This window comes from Ranitomeya imitator, chromosome 1 (genome assembly GCF_032444005.1).
Source record: "Ranitomeya imitator isolate aRanImi1 chromosome 1, aRanImi1.pri, whole genome shotgun sequence".
Taxonomy (NCBI): Eukaryota; Metazoa; Chordata; class Amphibia; order Anura; family Dendrobatidae; genus Ranitomeya; species Ranitomeya imitator.
In genome coordinates this window covers 1,116,596,733-1,116,619,090 of record NC_091282.1, presented here as the reverse complement: position 1 = coordinate 1,116,619,090, position 22,358 = coordinate 1,116,596,733, and the positions used below count along the sequence as shown (strand labels likewise).

Sequence of the window (22,358 nt, the reverse complement as noted above, 5' to 3'; positions counted from 1 at the left end):
GCCTTAGGCTTGGTATGTGAAGTCCAATTTTTACATTTTCATACTGAATGGATCACTATGCGCCATTCTTCTAATCTCACTACACGATTGTGGAGAGGTTTAGCTCTTCATTGTTTTCCCAACCACTGGGACACGCAACATTCAACTATGTTGACATTTCGGCCTATGCATGTTGTGATCTGCCGGAGTAATAAACCAATGTCCCTCTCAATTTGCAACATGTCCACAAACAGGAGGCATCACACAATCACCCCCTAATACTTTATCCAAAATTTTTTTTAAGGTTTCATATGGCTAAAATAAATTTGCTTTTCAGGTGACTTTAAGGGTATGTGCACACGATGCAGATTTAGTGCAGAACTGCAGCAGATTTTTCTGCAGCAGAAACGCTGCAGAACTGCACTGTGATTTACAGTACAATGTAAATCAATGTGAAAAAAAAAAGCTGTGCACACGGTGCAGAAAAATCTGCGCAGAAACTCTGCAGATTTCAAAGAAGTACATGTCACTTCTTTTGTGCAGTTCTGCAGCGTTTCTGCACCCCTCCATACTAGAAATCCATTGGTAAAATCTGCACAAAAAAACGCATCAAAAACGCACCAGAAACGCATAAAAAACGCACCTGCGGATTCTGCCAGGAGATGCAGATTTAGTGCAGATTTTATGCAGAAAATTCTGCACCAAATCTGCATCGTGTGCACACAGCCTTATGCTCCTCCCGCATGCCACAGACTGGAGAAAGGGGTTTAAAAATTTGGTAATTTGCAGATTTTAGCGACACTTGCTACTTCTACAATTTGCATAACTTTTTGGTTTGTCCTTCTCAGTGTGGAATTTCAAAATGGGGCCATTACTTTCTGCAATATGTAGGTTTTCAGTTATGTGGGTTTTCAGCAGTGCCATTATTTTCACATTTCTGCTGCATCAGAAAGTATTAGTGCAGATGGGAGCTAATCTAAGCCTGAAATGATAACTTCATAGTAAAGATGTGCTCTGTGCTGAGCACTCAATCAGGAGTTATGTATTTTCAACAGAAAACAGTATTAAGATGCGACCTCTGACTTATCCATTTATTACAGTAGGGCAAGCGGAGTCCAAAGCAAGTTTTTGTATGACACAATAGTGTAGTCGATTAAAAAACTAAAACCACTGGAAAAGAGGTCAAGCGGCATCTAAATGTTCATTATCACTTTATTTGTCAGTGTAATATTTTCCAGCTAAAAGACATAAACCTCCTCCTGGGCAGAGCTCAACGCAAACCACATCTTAATATGAGCATAGCCTTAGGGTCCATTTATACTGCACGATTGTCGCAAACTTTCATTCATGATGATCATGCAGTTAAAACAAACTGATGATCACTCATTGAAGGAGCAAAACGTTCTTTCATCTGGTAAAATTATGTTTTGTGCCGCATTAACCCCTTCCCGACCTGTGACACAGCGTATGCGTCATGAAAGTCGGTGCCAATCCGACCTGAGACGCATATGCTGTGTCACAGAAAGATCGCGTCCCTGCAGATCGGGTGAAAGGGTTAACTCCCATTTCACCCGATCTGCAGGGACAGGGGGAGTGGTAGTTTAGCCCAGGGGGGGTGGCTTCACCCCCTCGTGGCTACGATCGCTCTGATTGGCTGTTGAAAGTGAAACTGCCAATCAGAGCGATTTGTAATATTTCACCTAAAAAAATGGTGAAATATTACAATCCAGCCATGGCCGATGCTGCAATATCATCGGCCATGGCTGGAAATACTAATGTGCCCCCACCCCACCCCACCGATCGCCCCCCCAGCCCCCCGATCTGTGGCCCGCTCCCCTCCGTCCTGTGCTCCGCTCCCCCGTCCTCCTGTCCGCTCCCCCCGTGCTCCAATCACACCCCCCCGTGCTCCAATCAAACCCTCCCGCACTCCGATCCCCCCCGTGCTCCGATCCACCCCCCCTGCACACCGATCCACCCCCCCTGCACACCGATCCACCCGCCCGCACACCGATCACTCTCCCCCATGCTCCGATCCCTCCCCCCCGTGCTCCGACGCCCCCCCGTGCCCTGATCTCCCCCCCCTGTGCCCTGATCTCCCCCCCTTATACTTACCGATCCTGGCGGGGTCCGTCCGTCTTCTTCCCCGGGCGCCGCCATGTTCCAAAATGGCGGGCGCATGCGCAGTGCGCCCGCCGAATCTGCCGGCCGGCAGATTCGTTCCAATGTGAATTTTGATCACTGTGATATAATCTATCACAGTGGTCAAAATAAAAAAACAGTAAATGACCCCCCCATTTGTCCCCCATAGATAGGGACAATAATAAAATAAAGAATTTTTTTTTTTTTTCACTAAGGTTGGAGTTAGAACTAGGGTTAGGGTTAGGGGTAGGGTTAGGGGTAAGGTTAGGGGTAGGGGTAGGGGTAGGGTTAGGGGTAGGGTTAGGGTTTCGGTATGTGCACACGTATTCTGGTCCTCTGCGGATTTTTCCGCAGCGGATTTGATAAATCCGCAGTGCTAAACCGCTGCGGATTTATGGCAGATTTACCGCGGTTTTTCTGCGCATTTCACTGCGGTTTTACAACTGCGATTTTCTATTGGAGCAGTTGTAAAACCGCTGTGGAATCCGCAGAAAGAAGTGACATGCTGCGGAATGTAAACCGCTGCGTTTCCGTGCAGTTTTTCCGCAGCATGTGTACAGCGATTTTTGTTTCCCATAGGTTTACATTGAAATGTAAACTCATGGGAAACTGCTGCGGATCCGCAGCGTTTTCCGAAGCGTGTGCACATACCTTTAGAATTAGGCTATGTGCACACGGTGCGGATTTGGCTGCGGATCCGCAGCGGATTGGCCGCTGCGGATCCGCAGCAGTGTTCCATCAGGTTTACAGTACCATGTAAACCTATGGAAAACCAAATCCGCTGTGCCCATGGTGCGGAAAATACCGCACGGAAACGCTGCGTTGTATTTTCCGCAGCATGTCAATTCTTTGTGCGGATTCCGCAGCGTTTTACACCTATTCCTCAATAGGAATCCGCAGGTGAAATCCGTAGTAAATCCGCAGGTAAAACGCAGTGCCTTTTACCCGCGGATTTTTCAAAAATGGTGCGGAAAAATCTCACACGAATCCGCAACGTGGGTACATAGCCTTAGGGTTAGGGTTGGGTTGGAATTAGGGTTGTGGTTAGGGTTAGGGGTGTGTTGGGGTTAGGGTTGTGGTTAGGGGTGTGTTGTGGTTAGGGTTACGGCTACAGTTGGGATAAGGGTTAGGGGTGTGTTGGCGTTAGAATTGAGGGGTTTCCACTGTTTAGGCACATCAGGGGGTCTCCAAACGCAACATGGCGCCACCATTGATTCCAGCCAATCTTTTATTCAAAAAGTCAAATGGTGCTCCTTCCCTTCCGAGCCCCGACGTGTGCCCAAACAGTGGTTTACCCCCACATATGGGGTATCAGTGTACTCAGGACAAACTGGGCAACAATTACTGGGGTCCAATTTCTCCTGTTACCCTTGAGAAAATAAAAAATTGCTTGCTAAAACATCATTTTTGAGGAAAGAAAAATTATTTTTTATTTTCACGGCTCTGCGTTGTAAACGTCTGTGAAGCACTTGGGGGTTCAAAGTGCTCACCACATATCTAGATAAGTTCCTTGGGGGGTCTAGTTTCCAAAATGGGGTCACTTGTGGGGGGTTTCTACTGTTTAGGCACACCAGGGGCTCTGCAAACGCAACGTGACGCCCGCAGACCATTCCATCAAAGTCTGCATTTCAAAACGTCACTACTTGACTTCCGAGCCCCGACATGTGCCCAAACAGTGGTTTACCCCCACATATGGGGTATCAGCGTACTCAGGACAAACTGGGCAACAATTACTGGGGTCCAATTTCTCCTGTTACCCTTGAGAAAATAATAAATTGCTTGCTAAAACATCATTTTTGAGGAAGGAAAAATGATTTTTTATTTTCACGGCTCTGCGTTGTAAACGTCTGTGAAGCACTTGGGGGTTCAAAGTGCTCACCACATATCTAGATAAGTTCCTTGGGGGGTCTAGTTTCCAAAATGGGGTCACTTGTGGGGGGTTTCTACTGTTTAGGCACACCAGGGGCTCTGCAAACGCAACGTGACGCCCGCAGACCATTCCATCAAAGTCTGCATTTCAAAAGTCACTACTTCCCTTCTGAGCCCCGACGTGTGCCCAAACAGTGGTTTACCCCCACATATGGGGTATCAGCGTACTCAGGAGAAACTGGACAACAACTTTTGGGGTCCAATTTCTCCTGTAACCCTTGGGAAAATAAAAAAATCTGGGCTAAAAAATTATTTTTGAGGAAAGAAAACGTATTTATTATTTTCACTGCTCTGTGTTATAAACTTCTGTGAAGCACTTGGGGGTTCAAAGTGCTCACCTCACATCTAGATAAGTTCCTTTCGGGGTCTAGTTTCTAAAATGGGGTCACTTGTGGGGGGTTTCTACTGTTTAGCCACATCAGGGGCTCTGCAAACGCAACGTAACGCCCGCAGAGCATTCCATCAAAGTCTGCATTTCAAAATGTCACTACTTGACTTCCGAGCCCCGACATGTGCCCAAACTGTGGTTTACCCCCACATATGGGGTATCAGCGTACTCAGGAGAAACTGTACAACAACTTTTGGGGTCAAATTTCTCCTGTTACCCTTGGGAAAATAATAAATTGCAGGCTAAAAAATCATTTTAGAGAAAATAAAATTTTTATTTTATTTTCATGGCTCTGCGTTATAAACTTCTGTGAAGCACTTGGAAGTTCAAAGTCCTCACCACACATCTAGATTAGTTCCTTTGGGGGTCTAGTTTCCAAAATGGGGTCATATGTGGGGGATCTCCAATGTTTAGGCACACAGGGGCTCTCCAAACGTGACATGGTGTCCGCTAATGATTGGAGCTAATTTTCCATTTAAAAAGCCAATTGGCGTGCCTTCCCTTCCGAGCCCTGCCGTGCGCCCAAACAGTGGTTTACCCCCACATATGGGGTATCAGCGTACTCAGGACAAACTGGACAACAACATTTGCGGTCCAATTTCTCCTATTACCCTTGGCAAAATAGGAAATTCCAGGCTAAAAATCATTTTTGAGGAAAGAAAAATTATTTTTTATTTTCATGGCTCTGCATTATAAACTTCTGTGAAGCACCTGGGGGTTTAAAGTGCTCAATATGCATCTAGATAAGTTCCTTGGGGGGTCTAGTTTCCAAAATGGGGTCACTTGTGGGGGAGCTCCAATGCATAGGCACACAGGGGCTCTCTAAACGCGACATGGTGTCCGCTAACAATTGGAGCTAATTTTCCATTCAAAAAGTCAAATGGCGCGCCTTCCCTTCCGAGCCCTGCCGTGTGCCCAAACAGTGGTTTACCCCCACATATGAGGTATCGGCGTACTCGGGAGAAATTGCCCAACAAATTTTAGGATTCATTTTATCCTATTGCCCATGTGAAAATGAAAAACTGAGGCGAAAAGAATTTTACATTTTTACATTTTTACAGATCAATTTGTGAAGCACCTGAGGGTTTAAAGTGCTCAATATGCATCTAGATAAGTTCCTTGGGGGGTCTAGTTTCCAAAATGGGGTCATTTGTGGGGGAGCTCCAATGTTTAGGCACACGGGGGCTCTCCAAACACGACATGGTGTCCGCTAACGATGGAGATAATTTTTCATTCAAAAAGTCAAATGGCGCTCCTTCCCTTCCGAACCTTACCATGTGCCCAAACAGTGGTTTACCCCCACATGTGAGGTATCGGTGTACTCATGAGAAATTGCCCAACAAATTTTAGGATCCATTTTATCCTGTTGCCCATGTGAAAATGAAAAAAATTGAGGCTAAAAGAATTTGGGTGCGCCTTATAGTCCGGTGCGTCTTATAGTCCGAAAAATACGGTATATAGTTATTTATATAACGTCACTGAGGGATTTGTGAAGTCACTGAAGTTTTTAATTAAGTCACATTGACTAAACATATCTCTAAAAAGGCAGGTGATTCTTACTGACTCAAGGGCAGGTTCAAACAGTTTCCATGATCTGTGTGGGACCTAAAGGTACATAGATGCTGAAGGCCAAGCTAACCATCTACCAACTTACCCCCAACTGAGGATTTGAGGGAAAGAAGAATAAGGCAAATTTCAACATGCATTTCTTTTGTTCTCTTAGGAGATAAGCTGCTGCGAGAGGTGTTTGGCATCAGTTTTCTTCCCTGAACTTATGAAAAAAAGATGCATGTTAGTCTGAAACAAGCATGCATGTATAAGGAGGAGAGAGATAGCTGTCAACTGAATGCTTGTTAACCCAACAGCTATCTAAGACGTATGGGCATGGTATCAACTATGAAATGTGTGTTGAAAAGTGTATGTGATAAATAGTGGATCACCGATATGTAAATAATCTTGGTTCTTTCACATCTGTGTTGAAACCTCCATGCACATTTCAGAAAGATTTGAATGGGACAAAGGTGTACAAATAAGGCAGAACCATAAGGAGCAAAGTTGGGGAGAGGGTGATGGTAACACCCACCTTTAGGGGTTATGTAAGGACACAACACCTGTAGAAGCCTGATGTGCTGAAACGCTAGCCCTGTTGCAGGTATTGGCAAAGCGGAGATTATCACGATGTGTGAGTTGGGTTCATGGAATGGTGAAGATCTGGGGAGTATAAGCAAGGTTTTTTATTCACACTAACACATTTTGGCACCTTTCTCAAGGTATAAAAACCAAATGTCCGATGGCAAAACGCACAGGTGTGAATAAAAAACCTTTCCGTGAGTTCAGCTCGAACATCGTGATAATCTTTTCCATGCAGATTTTGTCATTTTTACCAGAATTTTTCCTAATAAAATGATGGATGCCACAACAGAAACCCAATGGAATTCGTTATAGTCAGTGCTTGTGTCTGTCTATTAACAAATCTGCTCTTGCATACATTTAGTTTTGCTCCCATGACAGAACAGAAATAGGAATTCCCAACTGTGGATGTGAACAGAGACCTAGATATTCAGATCTCTTCTAGGTGGCCAACATGAAAGTAATCCTAGCAGTCTAAACAGGATCAGCCTGTGTGTGGCCAGCTTTATGAAGAATCTCTAGGCCGAGGTTTGTACCTATGGCTCTTAAGTTTACACTGACGTGGATGTTAAACCATAATCCGGCGATGGCAAGACTTCCAAGTTTAGTCTCACCTTGTTATCTGTATCATCTTCTTTGAAGAGATAATGCATGAAAGAAATGTATGTAAAAACAACAATGGCCATGTCTGAATGAAACTAAATTAGCTACATCTAAGTCACCCGACAGTGACCGCACACCGTCCATGGTGTCTGTAATACAAGACGGTTAGAGAGCCAAGGGTGAGACAGCTATCAGGAGCTGAATGACTCGCAGCAAAGAACCAGACATGGAAGCTGACAAATCCAAAAATGTTCTATGGCAGCAAATGAACTCTGAAAAAGAAAAAGAAAAGGATCATTGCTTTGGGACTGTTGGATAATGACGCTTGTGAGGAATGTGAAAAGGAAACATTCTTGGAGCTTTTACGGAAGATGGCAATTTAGAGAGCGGTTCCTCATCATGTTACAAGCTGAGCATGAGATGATCGGATTCCTGGAGTGTGTTGTATATATTGGAAGAAATGGAGAGACAAGAAAAACTTGCTAAACCAACAGCCAGCACTCTTCAGCTAATTTCCGATGACAGCCTCATCACAATTTTACATCAGTGTAAAAAAAGATGTTACATTATGCAAGGACGCCTTATATTGACTTTAATCATCTACCCTGTGATTGGTGACTAATGCTCATTATAGGATTACCTGTGTAAGGCTGGGTTCATACTGCGTTTTAGGCATCCGTTAGACGGACTACGTTACACTGCGGCATAACGCGGTGTAACGCAGTCCGTTAATGCCGCCATTAAGTCCAATGGAGTCACTGAGTGACGGACCCTGGGACGCGGACTGCAGCGTTTCCGGGTCCGTCACTGCTAGCGCAGATAGAGCATGTGCTAGTTCTATCTGCGCTAGCGCGATGTCATGTCGGCACTTGCATTAACAGCAACCCGTTAACGCATGTGTTGACGCATTATTGTCTGATCTTCCAAGACCCCAACCCATTACTAGAACGATTGTCTGGAGACCCCCTTCATTCTCACTACATGACCAGCGAAGAGGAGAATAACGCACTTTGTTCCCCCATTCAGTGCTGGGTAGGGATGAGGAACGAGAAGCTCAGGACATTCACTCTAGTGATCAATAAGGGTCCCAGTGGTGAGACCCCCAATGATCAGACCATATGTAATTGTCCCATGGACAGATAATAAAGGTCCATTGTGGGAAAATCCCTTTAATATTCGAACACCATGAACATTGTTGACAGGCAGTGGTTCACTGGCTTTCTGAGCCACCATGTAAGCTACATTGATGCACAAAAACAGCACACAATGACTCCAGATGCTACCTTGAAAATATGTAGTGATAGAAAATATTTCCGTAAGTATTGATGATGCCACCGATGCTCACTGATATTGCGCTCGCAGCAGCTCATTCATCAGTGGTTCTCAGCCTGTATGGTTGCATCTTGGCACCGTCCAGATTGAAAACTAATAATCCCCAGACATGGATTATGGCGTGGGACAGAACATCACACAAGTGAGGGATATGGTTGTTTTTTTATTTTTGTTTTATTACAGGAGACGAGGGCTTCAATGAAATGGGCATTAGGTAAGTATAACTGTTTGATATCTCTATATATATAAAGCTAAGTGTATGTGTGTGTGTGTGTGTATGTATGTATCAAGCCATGCCCACTCCACATAGCCCCACCCACTCCACATAGCCACACTCACTCCACATGCAAAGCCCCGTCCACACGGCCCACGTTGTTAGCGCTCACAGGCGGGGACACATTCACCTCGAAAGCCACCCTGCAAAACTCACCGGCTGCGACGTCCCAGCTGCTGCAAGCTACAATCAGGGCCGCCACCTTCCGATTATCAGTGCGAGGCAGGCACAGACCACATCTAGCTCTGTCGTGTCTAGAATGGAGTTGCTCCTGTGAGGCATGATGTCAAGGGAAAGGGAGGAGCCTCATGGATTACACCGCTGTGCTCATAACAGGAAGTTGCTGTGCACGTGTGAGGAGAAGAGAGGAGTGAGGGGAAAATGAGAGGAGTGAGGGAAAATGAGAGGAATGTGGGGAAAATAGTGGAGCGAGGGGAAAATAGTGGAGTGAGGGGAAAATAGTGGAGTGAGGGGAAAATGAGAGGTGTGAGGTTAAAATGAAAGGTCTGAGGTGAAAATGAAGAGGTTTGAGTGGAAAATGAGAAGAGTGAGGGAAAAATAGTGGAGTGATCGGAAAATGACAGGTGTAAGGTCAAAGTGACAGGTGTGAGGGTGAAAATGAGAAGAGTGAGGGGAAAATGACAGATGTGAGGGGGAAAATGAGAGAAGTGAGGTGCTGCTGCAGGTGGAGGCTGTGTACAAGGCCACATTCACACGTTCCGTATTTGGTCAGTATTTTACCTCAGTATTTATAAGCCAAAACCACGAGTGGGAGAAAAATACAGAAGTGGTGATGTGTTTCTAATATACTTTCATCTGATTGTTTTTCTCCAAGTTTTAGCTACAAATACTGAGGTAAAAATACTGACCAAATAACGTGTGAATGATGTTTAACCCCTTCCCGACCTTTGACGCACCGTATGCGTCATGAAAACCTGTGCCAATCCGACCTGTGACGCAGCATATGCGTCATGGCCGGATTGGGCTCCTGCAGGCCGGGTGAAAGGGTTAACTGTAATTTCACCCGACCTGCAGGGACAGGGGGAGTGGTTCTTTAGCCCAGGGGGGGTTCACCCCCCCCCCCGTGGCTACGATCGCTCTGATTGGCTGTTGAAAGTGACGTTTCACTTTGACTTTCAATCAGAGCGATAGTAATATTTCACCAATGAAAATTGGTGAAATATTACAATCCAGCCATGGCCGATGCTGCAATAGCATTAGCCATGGCTGGAGATCATGATCTGACCCCCCCACCGTCACTGATCGCCTCCCCTCCGGTCCTCCGTCCTGTCAAATGCTCTCCGCTCCCCTCCGTCCTCCTGTCCGCCACCCCCCCCGCTGTCCGCCTTCCCCCCCCCGCTGTCCGATCACACCCACCCTCATACCCCCACCTCATACTTACCGACCTGTGTCCCTCCCGGTGTCCGTCCGTCTGTTCGATGGGCGCCGCCATCTTCCATCTTCCGGCGGGCAGATTCGTTACAGGTACATTTTGATCGCTGTGATAGGTTCTATTACAGCGATCAAAATAAAAAAAATAATAAATAAACCCCCCCTTTATCACCCCCATAGGTAGGGACAAAAATAAAATAAAGAAAAATTATTTTTTTTCTTTGCCCCACTAGGGTGAGGGCTAGGGTTAGGGTTAGGGCTAGGGTTAGGGTTAGTTCACAGTGCGTCTAAGCAGTCTGTTAGACGGACTACGTTACACCACGGCATAAACTGTTATGATCTGGTGGTTTAGGAACAACATGAGACAAGCTCTGAAGGAGGTGGTATCTGTACTGACCGCAAACCCTGAACCTAGCAGTGCAACTAAAAATAGCCGTGGGGGGTACCTGACGCTCCCTAGACCCCTCGGCACAGCCTAAGATCTAACTTCCCCTAAAGATGGAAACAGGAAACCTATCTTGCCTCAGAGAAAATCCCCAAAGGAAAGATAGCCGGCCACAAATATTGACGGTTAGAGGAGGGGAAAATAACATACGCAGAAATGAAATCAGATTTTAGCATAGGAGGCAGTCTAGCTTGATAGATAGGACAGGAAAGGATACTGTGCGGTCAGTAGAAAAACTACAAAACAATCCACACAGAGTTTACAAAATCTCCACACCTGACTAAAGGTGTGGAGGGTAAATCTGCTTCCCAGAGCTTCCAGCTAACAGAAATAATCCATACTGACAAGCTGGACAAATATAGAATGCACAGAACAATAAGTCCACAACATGTGGACTGAAATGAGCAAAGCCAGAACTTATCTTTGCAGAACTGGTCAGGAAACCAGGAGAATCCAAGCAGAGATGTGAATCCAGCCAGGAAACATTGACAAGTGGCACAGGCTGAAGAAAGAGTCAGACTTAAATAGCGGAGCAGAAGAGATGATAAGTGGAGGCAGCTGATGACAGCTAACTCCAAGGAGCAGCCATACCACTAGAAACCACAAGAGGGAGCCCAAGAGCAGAACTCACAAAAGTGCCACTTACAACCACCGGAGCGGAATTCACAACAGTACTTCCCCCTTGAGGAGGGGTCACCAAACCCTCATCAGAGCCCCCAGGCCGATCAGGACGAGCCAAGTGAAAAGCATGGACCAAATCGGTAGCATGGACATCGGAGGCAACAACCCAAGAATTATCCTCCTGGCCATAACCCTTCCACTTCACAAGATACTGAAGCCTCCGCCTCGAAAAGCGAGATTCGAAAATCTTCTCAACCTCATATTCCAACTCTCCCTCAACCAACACCGGGGCAGGAGGGTCAACCGAGGGAACAACGGGCACCACATATCTCCGCAACAAAGATCTATGGAAAACATCATGAATGGCAAAAGAGGCAGGAAGAGCCAAACGAAAAGACACCGGATTAATAATTTCAGAAATTTTATAAGGACCAATAAACCGAGGCTTAAACTTAGGAGAAGAAACCTTCATAGGAACATGACGAGAAGACAACCAAACCAAATCCCCCACACGAAGCCAGGGACCAACACGCCGACGGCGGTTAGCAAAACGTTGAGCCCTTTCCTGAGACAACGTCAAATTGTCCACCACATGAGTCCAAATCTGCTGCAGCCTGTCCACCACAGAATTAACACCAGGACAATCAGAAGGCTCAACCTGCCCAAAAGAAAAACGAGGATGAAAACCAAAATTACAAAAGAAAGGTGAAACCAAAGTAGCCGAACTAACCCGATTATTAAGAGCAAACTCGGCCAACGGCAAGAAAGACACGCAATCATCCTGATCAGCAGACACAAAGCATCTCAAATAGGTCTCCAAGGTCTGATTAGTTCGCTCAGTTTGGCCATTAGTCTGAGGATGAAACGCCGAAGAAAAAGATAAATCAATGCCCATCCTAGCACAAAAGGCCCGCCAAAATCTAGAGACAAACTGAGAACCTCTGTCAGACACAATATTCTCCGGAATGCCATGCAAACGAACCACATGCTGAAAAAACAATGGAACCAGATCTGAGGAGGAAGGCAACTTAGGCAAAGGTACCAGATGGACCATTTTTGAGAACCGGTCACAAACAACCCAGATAACAGACATCTTCTGGGAAACAGGAAGATCCGAAATAAAATCCATGGAAATATGCGTCCAGGGCCTCTCAGGGACCGGCAAAGGCAAAAGCAACCCACTAGCGCGGGAACAGCAAGGCTTGGCCCGGGCGCAAGTCCCACAGGACTGCACAAAAGCACGCACATCGCGAGACAAGGAAGGCCACCAAAAGGACCTAGCAACCAAATCTCTGGTACCAAAAATCCCAGGATGACCAGCCAACACTGAACAATGAACCTCAGAAATTACCTTACTTGTCCATCTATCAGGAACAAACAGCTTCCCCACTGGACAGCGGTCAGGCCTATCAGCCTGAAATGCCTGAAGCACCCGCCGCAAATCAGGGGAGATAGCAGAAAGAATCACCCCCTCCTTAAGAATGCCAACCGGCTCAAGGACTCCAGGAGAATCAGGCGAAAAACTCCTAGAGAGGGCATCAGCCTTAACATTCTTAGATCCCGGAAGATACGAGACCACAAAATCAAAACGGGAGAAAAACAGGGACCATCGAGCCTGTCTAGGATTCAGCCGCTTGGCTGACTCGAAGTAAATCAGATTCTTATGATCGGTCAGGACCACAACACGGTGTTTAGCTCCCTCAAGCCAATGTTGCCACTCCTCAAACGCCCACTTCATAGCCAACAACTCCCGATTGCCGACATCATAATTGCGTTCCGCAGGCGAAAACTTTCTGGAAAAAAAGCACACGGTTTCATCAAAGAACCATCAGACTCCCTCTGAGACAAAACGGCCCCTGCCCCAATCTCAGAAGCATCGACCTCAACCTGAAAAGGAAGAGAAACATCCGGCTGACGCAACACAGGGGCAGAAGTAAATCGGCGTTTAAGCTCCTGAAAGGCCTCAACAGCCTCAGAGGACCAATTCGTCACATCAGCGCCTTTCTTCGTCAAATCAGTAAGGGGCTTAACCACACTGGAAAAGTTGGCAATGAAACGGCGATAGAAATTAGCAAAGCCCAAAAATTTTTGAAGACCCTTCACAGATGTGGGTTGGATCCAGTCATGAATAGCTTGGACCTTAACAGGATCCATTTCTATAGACGAGGGAGAAAAAATAAAACCCCAAAAAGAGACCTTCTGAACTCCGAATAGGCACTTAGACCCCTTCACAAATAAAGCATTATCACGAAGGATCTGGAACACCATCCTGACCTGCTTCACATGAGACTCCCAATCATTGGAAAAAATCAAAATATCATCCAAATATACGACCATGAATTTATCAAGATAATTGCGGAAAATATCATGTATGAAAGACTAGAACACAGATGGAGCATTAGAGAGCCCAAATGGCATCACAAGGTATTCAAAATGGCCTTCGGGCGTATTAAATGCAGTTTTCCATTCGTCACCCTGTTTAATACGAACAAGATTATATGCCCCTCGGAGGTCAATCTTAGTAAACCAACTAGCCCCCTTAATCTGAGCAAACAAATCAGTAAGCAAAGGCAAGGGGTATTGGAATTTGACCGTGATCTTATTAAGAAGACGATAATCAATACAGGGTCTCAAGGAGCCATCCTTCTTAGCAACAAAAAAGAAACCCGCTCCCAATGGTGATGAAGAGGGCCGAATATGCCCTTTCTCCAAAGATTCCTTAACATAGCTCCGCATGGCGGCATGCTCTGGCACAGACAGATTGAAAAGTCGGCCCTTAGGGAACTTACAACCAGGAATCAAGTTAATAGCACAATCACAGTCCCTATGTGGAGGAAGGGAACTGGACTTGGGCTCATCAAATACATCCTGGAAATCTGACAAAAACTACCTCAGAAGAGGGGGAAGAGGAAATTGACATCAAAGGAACGTCACTATGTACTCCTCGACAACCCCAACTAGTCACCGACATAGTTTTCCAATCCAGCACCGGATTATGTTCCTGTAACCATGGATATCCCAGTACAACAACATCATGCAGGTTATGCAACACCAGAAAACGGCAATCTTCCTGATGTGCAGGAGCCATGTACATAGTCATCTGTGTCCAGTACTGAGGTTTATCCTTGACCAAGGGTGTAGCGTCAATGCCCCTCAAAGGAATAGGGCTCTGCAAAGGCTGCAAGGAAAAACCACAGCACCTGGCAAATTCTAAGTCCACTAAGTTCAGGGCAGCGCCTGAATCCACAAATGCCATGACAGAAAAGGACGACAATGAGCAAATCAGGGTCACAGATAAGAGAAATTTAGGCTGTATCGTACTAATGGTAACAGACCTAGCGACTCTCTTAGTACGCTTAGGGCAATCAGAGATAACATGAGCCGAATCACCACAGTAAAAACACAGCCTATTCTGACGTCTGAATTCCTGCCGTTCTATTCTAGTCAAAATCCTATCACATTGCATAGGTTCAGGACTATGCTCAGAGGATACTGCCATATAGTGCACAGCTTTGCGCTCGCGCAAACGCCGATCAATCTGAATGGCTAGAGACATAGATTCGCTCAAACCGGCAGGCGTAGGAAAGCCCACCAGAACATCTTTAAGGGTTTCAGAAAGACCTTTTCTGAAAATAGCAGCCAGAGCCTCTTCATTCCATTTAGTGAGCAGAGACCATTTTCTAAATTTCTGGCAGTATAACTCTGCCGCTTCCTGACCTTGACACCAGGCCAACAGGGTTTTTTCTGCATGATCCACAGAATTAGGTTCGTCATACAATAATCCGAGCGCTTGAAAAAATGCATCTACATTCAATAATGCCGGATCCCCTGTTTCAAGAGAAAAAGCCCAGTCTTGAGGGTCACCACGCAGCAAGGATATGATGATTTTCACCTGCTGAATGGGATCACCAGAAGAACGGGGTTTCAAAGCAAAAAACAATTTGCAGTTATTTTTAAAGTTCAAAAACTTGGATCTGTTTCCCCAAAAAACAAATCAGGAGTAGGAATTCTGGGCTCTAAAGGCGGAGTCTGGACAATATAGTCCTGGATACTCTGTACTCTTGCAGCAAGTTGATCCACACGAGAAAACAAACCCTGAACTTCCATGCCAAAACATATATCCTGAACCACCCAGATATCAAGAGGAAAAAAAAAGACAAACCAAAGCACAGAAAAAAAATGGTTCAGAACTTTCTTTTCCTTCTTTTGAGATACATTTAATTCATTTTTGGCCACTTGTACTGTTATGATCTGGTGGTTTAGGAACAACATGAGACAAGCTCTGAAGGAGGTGGTATCTGTACTGACCGCAAACCCTGAACCTAGCAGTGCAACTAAAAATAGCCGTGGGGGGTACCTGACGCTCCCTAGACCCCTCGGCACAGCCTAACATCTAACTTCCCCTAAAGATGGAAACAGGAAACCTATCTTGACTCAGAGAAAATCCCCAAAGGAAAGATAGCCCCCCACAAATATTGACGGTGAGAGGAGGGGAAAATAACATACGCAGAAATGAAATCAGATTTTAGCATAGGAGGCCAGTCTAGCTTGATAGATAGGACAGGAAAGGATACTGTGCGGTCAGTATAAAAACTACAAAACAATCCACACAGAGTTTACAAAATCTCCACACCTGACTAAAGGTGTGGAGGGTAAATCTGCTTCCCAGAGCTTCCAGCTAACAGAAATAATCCATACTGACAAGCTGGACAAATATAGAATGCACAGAACAATAAGTCCACAACATGTGGACTGAAATGAGCAAAGCCAGAACTTATCTTTGCAGAACTGGTCAGGAAGCCAGGAGAATCCAAGCAGAGATGTGAATCCAGCCAGGAAACATTGACAAGTGGCACAGGCTAAAGAAAGAGTCAGACTTAAATAGCGGAGCAGAAGAGATGATAAGTGGAGGCAGCTGATGACAGCTAACTCCAAGGAGCAGCCATACCACTAGAAACCACAAGAGGGAGCCCAAGAGCAGAACTCACAAGTGCCACTTACAACCACCGGAGGGAGCCCAAGAGCGGAATTCACAACAATAAACGCGGTGTAACGTAGTCCGTGGTGAAGGCAGATGCGAGTACATATGATAAACTCAATCAGTAAAATAATGGTGACACAAGGACCAGACCCTAGAACAACAGGAAGTTATGCATACAAAAGAGAGTACATGTAATAAACTCAACATAAAAATAATAACAATCCCGAGTGTCACATGGGCCAAATAGGGTCGTAAATACAAGTACACATTACCAGCGCCTGAAATTATGTTCTAAACGGGCTATGGAGAGAGAAATCCCCAGCCCAGTACAGAGCATGAGATAGCATGATATGCACAAAAGAGCATAGATGCTGCAAATATATAAAAGTATCTAAAGAAAAGAAAACCATGGTTTTCAACGGATAGAAACAAGTTCATCCGTATTGAAATAACTAGAACAAAATAAAAACTAAATCTCCGAGCACTAAAAATAATCGGAGGTCACTTGAGCGTGCTCGAGAAATCTCGAGTAACGAGTATATTCGCTCATCACTAGTTAGCACTTCAAATCCAACCAAGGACAACATATGTAAGGAGTTTGTATGTTCTCCTCATGTTAGTGAGAGTGTTTTCCGTTTTTTCCCCATACCCCAAAGACATATTCATAGAGAATCTAGATTGTGAAAACCAATGGGGACAGTGATGATAGCGCTGTGGAATTAATGGCGCTATATAAGTGAGTAAAATAAATATTACACTGTTGTATAATCCATTATTTTGGTTCTTGTATTGCTGATATTACACTGCTGTATGATTTGCTTTATAACTATTTATTGTTTATTAAAGCCCCTTTAAAAGTTGTATATCCATTAAATAATGATTTGTACAGCAACCACAAAGGAATCTTACGGACGTACAAAAAAATCTTAATCATTTAATTGAATTGTGCTGACAGTATGAAAACAGATCTGTAGGTCTGCTTGGTGCCTACTGTGCAGACATATGACTCGGTGTGGAGAGACGATACTCGAGTTGCTGCTTCTCAGTGGCGTATTCTCCCAGATTAACACAGCTTCCTCCAGAATACCAATTCTGACCCACTTGTCTTGTGTATGTGTAGATAAAAACAAGTCACGCCCGTACACAGCCCTGTACACAGATGTTGTGCGTGAGTGTAACGTAATGTTACCAGCGTGATCACTATAGGCTTCACAGGGTGTTACCCGGACAGTACAGGCATAAAACATGTATAATTATACGATTATAATACAGTCTGCTTCCAAAATCTGCCTGAAGTGTGTCAATTCCAGACCTGCAGTTAGTGGCCAGCATTGGTCCCAATATAATCAGAACGTACAGTATACGGTTGTAGAACTAACTTATTCTTTGTTCTGTTTATTTCCAGCTACAGGAAATATTTAGAAAGAAAAATGAAAAGAAAGAACGGAAAGGAGAAGAGGAAAAGTGTGCTCAGCTGGTAACGTATTTATTATTGCTCCTGCTCACATAGCAATTACTAGGCTGCCAGTGATGGAAAAGGGTATTCATATATTGGATTATTGGTTAATGTTGATTCACATGTATCCTATATTATTCAGTGTCGGTGGAGTAACCTCATATCACAACTGTTAATGACGCGGAGTGCCTTCGATCATTCGGGGTGGAAGGTCCAAGTAGACAGGGGCAGAACTGAACGAGTGTGTAAAATCGGTGGTCTAGCGCCACTCACAAGCAGACCCTTCCTGTTAGGCTACTTTCACACTTCCGTCGGTACGGGCCCGTCGCAATGCGTTGGGCCGACGTACCGACGGACGTTGTGAAATAACTGCAAGAAGTGGGCAGCGGATGCAGTTTTTCAACGCATCCGCTGCTCATTCTGCAGTCCGGGGAGGAGTGGGCGGAGTTCCGGCCACGCATGCGCAGTCGAAAATGGCGGACACGTCACACAAAAAAACGTTACATTGAACTTTTTTGTGTGTCGCATCTGCCAAAACGTGTGCCTATCCGTCGCGATCCATCGCTAATACAAGTGTATGGGCAAAAAACGCATCCTGCAAGCACATTTTCAGGATCCTTATTTTGCCCATAACGACGGATTGCGACAGAGGACAAAAGACGGAAGTGTGAAAGTAGCCTTATACGGTGCCGCTACTTATGGAAAAAGACTCAGGAGAGTTGACCCGTCCATTTATCGTCACCAGGAGCACGGCTGTTATTTACTGTCTGCGATATGTAGGGATTGTACCAGTAAATTGTACGCGATTGGTGAAACTCAAGTTGCCAAACTGATCATGAGGAACATCTGCAATGGATGTTGTTTGTCTCAAAGACAGAAGTGAATGTAAGGTGAAAGTCACCCTGCCAGAAAATTGAGTTTCGACACACCGTGATTTTGTGAAAAAATGTAGCAGGGAGGACAAATGATTTTGACACGTTTTGGCTAATTTTAGGGGCAACTAGATATTTTAGTGAAATATAACATGCACTATAAACATTGCTTTTTTGTAGTATTTTAGTGACATTTTCTAAGTATGCATTTTTTGGCATAATTCCCATAGACTTCTTTATAAATCATGGAAAACTGCATAAAAAAATGCATAATTCAGATGTAATAAATTGAAAAAAAAAATGCTCAAAAAAAATGCTCTTTTTTTTTACATACAAAAAAACTAATTCGGTAAAAAAGTGTCCATTAAGCAATCCAAATATGGCAAACTTTGTCTTCCTATTGAGTATCATGTACCGTATCTTTCCAGTTAGTAGATTTCTGCTACTAAAAACCAGTTCCATCATCCACAGGTTGTCTAGGTACAAAACAGGGATTTCCACAGTTTGAATGGGACAGTTGCAGAAATCTTTGCAGCCAATATGGTACATGTGAATATACCTTGAGACTTGTTATCACACATGCAGTTTTTGCACCAAACACAGGAGCGGATACAAAAGAGGGAAGTAATAGTCTTTTGTTCATGCTTCTTCTATTTGGATCCAATCCTGGCTAAAAAATAACATTAAAAAATGTGCCACCTAACTGAATGAAACAACGTCTGCTAGGTCAAGGCAGACTTCCTACTTCCGCCAGTTGCTTGTTGAGGTACCCGAGTTTGTTGAATCTCCAGACTTATCTATTGACTAAAATGCATTTTTTGTGCAGTGTTTTTAATTTCATTTTACAATTTCCTTTTGATAAATTCCACATATTAGGCAGCACAGCAGAGAGACTTCCATTGCATACATGGCTGCTGCTTCCTTAGCATTGTACGTCATCATTGCAATTATGTGGAAGCCTGCATTCATTAAGTAAACTTGGTCCTTTTGTTGCGCATTGTTTTTCTGAACCAATGTTTGCTTAATGTACAATAGGACAGATGTGTTATCTCAGATGCATTTATGCTCCAGTTATTTTGTACAGTAGAAAAAGCCAAATAAAAACTTTCCATTCGATGGATCAAACACTGAATGCCGGTTAAACTGAAGGAAAGCGGTTGTAGATTTTGTTTTGCTCTTCTTCCATTCTTAGAGTTAGAAATAAAATATTGACACGTCGTTAGAAGGTCTTTCTAGAGCAAATCCACTAGATACTTTAAAAATGTAGTAAATATTTCTGCTTGATGGGAATGCTGTTGGTAGAGCTTACAGAATTGTGGTGTAACTCCACCACAGAGAAAGGTGTTTAAGGTCAGTAGCATTATCTATAGATTCAAAGAAAGACAGAACCCACAGGATTTGCCATAAATGTCGGATACCTTCATGTCTGGTACCCAACTGTTATGAAGTTGAGGGTCACGTGAACCACGCTAACTGCTTGTGATCATTCTTTCCACTGAATCAATGGAGAGGTTGCAGTGCTAAATCTTTTTAGGATACGTTTGATTCCCATGTCTGGAATCCAAAATTGAGGAACACGTGAACCCCATTAACTGATGGGGAATGATCTTTGTTTTGCATCAATAGAGTGGTTGCATTTTTTGTGTGTATCTTTCTCCTTGATCTGATTTCAATGAGAAAACCGCTATTGACAACCGCCTTGATGTCACACAACCTCCATTCTTCCAAAAGATGAAGGACTTTGATATATGTTAGACCGTCCCCTATCAGATCCTGTGTATGAACCCTACATGCCTGTATATGTTTACCCTATCACCTATAAATGCTGATATCAGAGTGGTACACTACATATATATGTGTGTTACCTTATCACATAGGAATCTAGACAACTGACACTTGATATCAGCTATCCTGTATAGATTGCGTGTAAAACACAAAATAAGCCAAATTTCTATTGTAGAGGATTAAGTGCCTCACAAGTGCTCATGATGCACGCAAAAGTGTTACCTATGTCATGAAAAACCAGTCCATACACATGCTATTGGCTGTTGCCAAGTGGGTTTCTGTGGAGGTTTCTGTTTGGGACCACCCAGCATGTGTGAACCAGCTGAGCCCTACAACAATTAGCGGATGCTTAATAACTGCAGAAGACGTGTATCCATGGTATGTAGCACACAGGCAACACAACTTTGCCATAAGAACGAGAAACGGGCCAAGGACTGCTATGTGGGAAATCTGTTTCCCACTTTGCACCTATTCAGACGTCCCGTAGAAAGTCATTTTCATTGCAGATCTTTGCGGAGCTGGCAGTTTAGTTTTTTTGGAGGCTATTGTTTTCATTTTTAAAGATGTCCTACCATTTTTTTTCTTTCCACGGTTCTTATAGTACTATAGTAGGCTTGTTTTCCACAATAAGTTACCTGGTATAGTCTGACATTGCAGTAATATTCACTTTCATCTCTCCCCCACTTTTGCCTAAGCTAATTTCATGTTAGCAAGATGAAGAGTAAAGATGGACTGCAGGACCTGACTACACAGTGTGTGTTTGTAGTCTGTAACCATGGAGACACATAAAGTAGTACTCTCAATGGTAATGCGTTATGAACTCCACAATGGACAAGTGAAAAGTGCAAAGACATAATGTCAGTCAATGATTCACCCCCATGATTTTTTCTGTGGGGGAGAACGGGATAAGCTGCTATTAGACCACCCCCCTACATCAAATGGTCTGACATGTTGAAATGCAACATTCCAGGTTTGTCTTTCCATCAGGGACATCCAGGAAGCCTTCATTCATCATTGATCTAATTTGTATGCTTTGGAAGCAGAAAGCTTCATTTTTTAAAAGTCAAAGACCTTACTTGTTTTTTGGAAAAAGGCTGACCATTTTATGGAGGAAAGTGGCAATTTGTATTTGCCTTTTTTCATATTCATAGGTATTAGAAATATAGAATAATATGTTGATAGCTCAGATTATGATTTAATGGGCATCATAACGCTGTTGGGGGCTATGTATCACAATTATGTTGATTTCTACATCCTTGAAGAACTCCTGCGTGATAAGGTGAATGATACAGGACAATCAAGGTGAGGAAGCCTTGGAACATATTATTTAACATATTAGTGTGTTTGAAGTTATTTTATAGAAGGTAAGTTACGTTTAGTGGTTTTTTTTTGTATTACGGCTACTCTGAAATATTTGGAAAATTGTGACATGATCAGAATTTAAATTGTCTCTGCCCCTGTTCCTTGTAAATTGTGCTCCATTTGTCTGTTTTCTATGGCTTGTAAATACTGAAAGATGTGCATGCCTTAACCTATTCTGTTTGTCTTCTTCTCTTTTATCTTGCTGTTCACGACTTGACTCTGAAATGTGACACTTCACTTGGGCCTTGTTGGTGTATGTAAGCGTCTACAACTTTATGGATACCTTGCAACAACTAACGGTGTATGTACCTTAACATGCAATGTGTCACTGCTTACTAGAACCGCTGCTGTTCTTATGGTAGACTCACCTCGTTACCAATGCTACATGTCGTGTTCTATGATGACCCATAGGGTATGCTAGATTTAGTCACTTGCATGCATTAGGACTAATATCAATTTTTAGGTGACAGGCATATACATACAATGTACAAGTGAATCTAAAGGGCTGATTCCATAAAGCATTTTTTTATGTTCCTAGGCAGATGATTTTAAGCATTGGGTACATGAAGTTTGTCTCAAAAAGAAAATGAGAAAGAAATAAACAATATAAACTAAAGTGAGGAAAATAAGTATTTGATACACTGACGATTTTACAAGTTTTCCCACCTAC

At 43.9% G+C, this 22,358-nt stretch overlaps 1 protein-coding gene across 6 annotated transcripts in view; it reads left to right on the top strand.

Annotated features, from left to right (window-relative positions):
- The window catches only part of MICU3 (mitochondrial calcium uptake family member 3), a 270,957-nt gene that overhangs the window by 169,877 nt on the left and 78,722 nt on the right, over positions 1 to 22,358 (top strand). For 4 of the 6 annotated variants that reach the window (XM_069744421.1, XM_069744422.1, XM_069744418.1 and 1 more), the window contains exon 7: positions 17,619 to 17,690. In XM_069744421.1, coding sequence (XP_069600522.1) covers positions 17,619 to 17,690 — 72 coding nt within the window. Of the gene's footprint in view, positions 1 to 17,618; positions 17,691 to 21,950; positions 21,990 to 22,358 lie in introns of all 6 variants that reach the window. The other 2 variants (XM_069744417.1, XM_069744419.1) reach the window with 1 other exon arrangement.